The sequence below is a fragment of the Etheostoma spectabile genome, chromosome 18 (genome assembly GCF_008692095.1).
Source record: "Etheostoma spectabile isolate EspeVRDwgs_2016 chromosome 18, UIUC_Espe_1.0, whole genome shotgun sequence".
In the NCBI taxonomy this organism is placed as follows: domain Eukaryota; kingdom Metazoa; phylum Chordata; class Actinopteri; order Perciformes; family Percidae; genus Etheostoma; species Etheostoma spectabile.
In genome coordinates, this window is record NC_045750.1 from 14,360,448 (window position 1) to 14,363,763 (window position 3,316).

At 42.1% G+C, this 3,316-nt stretch overlaps 1 protein-coding gene across 1 annotated transcript in view; it reads left to right on the forward strand.

Annotated features, from left to right (window-relative positions):
* The window catches only part of sec63 (SEC63 homolog, protein translocation regulator), a gene marked incomplete at its 3' end in the record, with an annotated part of 13,685 nt that overhangs the window by 7,496 nt on the left and 2,873 nt on the right, over positions 1–3,316 (forward strand). Inside the window, 5 exon segments of the mRNA XM_032543555.1 lie at positions 606–688; positions 883–951; positions 1,203–1,361; positions 1,456–1,644; positions 1,904–2,104. Coding sequence (XP_032399446.1) covers positions 606–688; positions 883–951; positions 1,203–1,361; positions 1,456–1,644; positions 1,904–2,104 — 701 coding nt within the window.

Consider the following 3,316-nt stretch of genomic DNA (forward strand, 5'->3'; position numbering starts at 1 on the left):
TTGCCCAGTTGCGCTGGGTAAAGGATACTAATAGCCAGGCTCTCATTGGCCAGCGGTTAAGCCAATTGGAGTCAAACAGCTTAGCTCGTTGAGTATCAATGAGAACTGGCACAAATCGAGCTGAGTCTTCCTGCAGGCTTTCTATACCACAATAGAATGGCTTGAATCAAGGTAACCAAGACATTTTTTTTCCACAAAAAATGTTACAGAGTCCATGGTAGAACTCCAGACATTACCACAAAGTAATAAAATACCTGTGGCAGGGCACCTTTTAAGTATGATTGTTGTCTTTATAGATGCAGGTGCTACTTAACTATGGAGTACAGAAAAGATAGCTTTAATACATAGAAAAAGGTGCATAACCTATAGCGTCTTTGGAGCAAAATATGGTGAGATTGCATAAGCATGACAGCAGTAATATTGGAGGTGATTTAGTCAAAGTCGTGCATGCAGTTTGAAAAAAGTGACGCAGTCTAGTCTAACTGCTAATTAGTTAGATTATAAATCTTGTCCACAAATGCATTGTGGAACTGTTCAGATTCCAACTCGTCTTTGTCAAGCATTTGGGTAGTAAAAGGTATTTCTTTCTCTTCCTGTCTTTGCAGTCCTTGATGATGAAGACAGCAATAACATCACAGCAGGCTCTATTGTCACAGTAACCGTCATCTTAACCAGAAAACGGATGGCGGTAAGGATTGATGGACTGATAAATGACTTATTAACGAGTAACAAAAAAACAAAAAAAAACTTCTTTGTGAATCAAATGGATTTTTTTGTGGTCTTGGAGACGCACTTCTATGGATGACCACTAGAGTGTACTGTTGACTGCGTGCGTTGTTTAAAAGCATGAGTTAACTGTATCCTGTGTATGTGTGTATGTAGGAGGTGTTTGAAAAGGAGCAAGAGTCAACACCATGTCTAACAGAAGAGGCTGCCACTACAGAGGAAGCAGTAAGGATCACACACACACACACACACACACACACACACACACACACACACACACAAACACAACACAAACACCACACCACACACACACACACACACACACACACACACACACACACACACAGCACATGTCAACTCAAACCCATTTAGACAACACTATCACCCTGTTCATGTCTGATTTAGCCAAGATAAAAAGTTAATGGTTCAAGAAATTGTGTAGTGTTTACTTAACCTTATTTTATCTGTGTGTGCAGCAGGGAGACTCAAGTAAAACCAAAACAAAAGTGTGGCAGAACAAGAGTAAAGGGGCAAAGAAGACAGCCAAGTCCAAGAAGAAAAAATTAACCAAGAAGAAGGCCACTCCTGCACCTCCTGCCAAAACCAAACAGGCAAATGGCAACGTGGCAGAAAATGTACGTGTCCAATCACGGTGCTGCTTGGTGATTTTTCCACACCTTTAACCGCCGCTTAAATCATAAATTCCTGTTGTTGATGTTGGTACCACAGGAAGTTGTAGTAGCAGCAGCAGCAGCAGCCGCAACAGCAGTAGTGAAGGAGGACGAGGACGAGCTCTCAGACAAGGGCAGCGAGTCGGACGAGGGCGAAGCCAACAAGGACTCTCCCAGCGAGAGAGACGAAGACAGCGACAAACAAAGCGACACAGAGGTGGACGAGATAGCTGGCGACGATGAAGAGGTCAGAGAACTTTAAATGGGGCCATATGTTGGTTTAAGCAATATGATGAAGATATCATCGGGTCATCATGGGTCTTGTGTTTCAGTCGTAATAAATGCCACACCTGGAAGCACAAAAATGCAGCCCTCAGTCTGTGTACCGTATTTCCTAAACATAAAACCCTGATTTCCAATTAAAGCTAATCAATGCATAATAAAAGGAACCACTGCTTGTATCTGTACCCAACCTAATCCTCCACTCTTCCAAACCTGCCCGTCAGGAGTGGGAGGCGTTGCAACAAAGCATCCAGCGGCGAGAGCGGGCCCTGCTGGAGACCAAGTCCAAGGTGACGCACCCCGTCTACAGCCTCTACTTCCCTGAGGAGAAGCAGGAGTGGTGGTGGCTCTACATCGCCGATCGCAGGGATCAGACCCTGGTCTCCATGCCCTACCACGTCTGCACACTAAAAGACACAGAAGAGGTGAGTTTGTGTGTGTGTGTGTACAAATAGGCAAATCTACCTGAGTTTAGATAACAGGAGTATGACTCTGTCAAGATTTTCTATTATTTGTAGCACATAATATAGCATAAGACCCGTCCAGAGGCATTATATGTTCTGAGAGCCCAAGGAGACATTTTTCAATTTTTTTGCGTTTTCCCAACAAACCTATCGAAACCAACATATATAAAATTTTCAGTGATAATAAAATGATCTTTTCCTATATCTCTAATAAACAGTGCCAGCTTCTTGGCCCCATTATCTCTCATCTCATCAAGACTTAGAGATTGGCTGAAACACATTGCCATATATTATGTCAGTGACACACATTTTCTTCTTTATTCAACACTGCAGCACTGTTGATTGGTGGGAGGCCTACAACAGCTCCACAGTGGGAACAAAGGGGGGTTCATTATTTAAAAGGCATTTTTAGCAAGACTGGCTTCTTTTTCTGACTGACAAAATGCATTCTGTCTACTACGTTCCTCATTTTTCCATTTACCTTTTAATTATGATCAGCACTCGAGGCATATGGTGCTCCCTGGCAGAGTTGGTTGCACATCCATCCTATTTGGAAATTATTCACTATGCAGCCAAAAACCTGTGGTATGGTATCCAGGCTTTATCAGTTTTTGGCAATATCTGGTCGCACTGGCCTTCCTATTGAGAGGGTCTGGGAACGTGATTGTCCAGACCTGAGCAACAATCTTGACTGGCGTGATGTTTGGTCTAACGTCCCAGAAGTATCGCACAATCCAGACCATCAGCAGATTCACTACAATTTAATTAATGGGACATATCTCTCCCCTGTGCCTCAACTGCATCACATGAAAATAATTAACAGCCCTTTATGCACTTTCTGCCCACTGAAGACTCAGGGCACTTATCTTCATATGTTCTGGGATTACTCTCCTGTTGGTCAGTTCTGGAACAATATTGCATCTAAAATATCTGCCCTGATTAATGTTAACGTACCTGTTTCTGTCCGTGTTTTGATTCGGAACAACCTGTCAGCCCTTCAGCTCTCTAAAACTAAAAAGCGATATATATTTAAAAATATCCACAAACACAACAAAACATACAGATTTCCCTAACATTAGGTATTTGTTATTGAGTTCTCACTATAATAATTTTGTTTCATTGTCACAACAGAACAGAAAAACATCAAAATATATTAAAGTTCTGATAAATAAA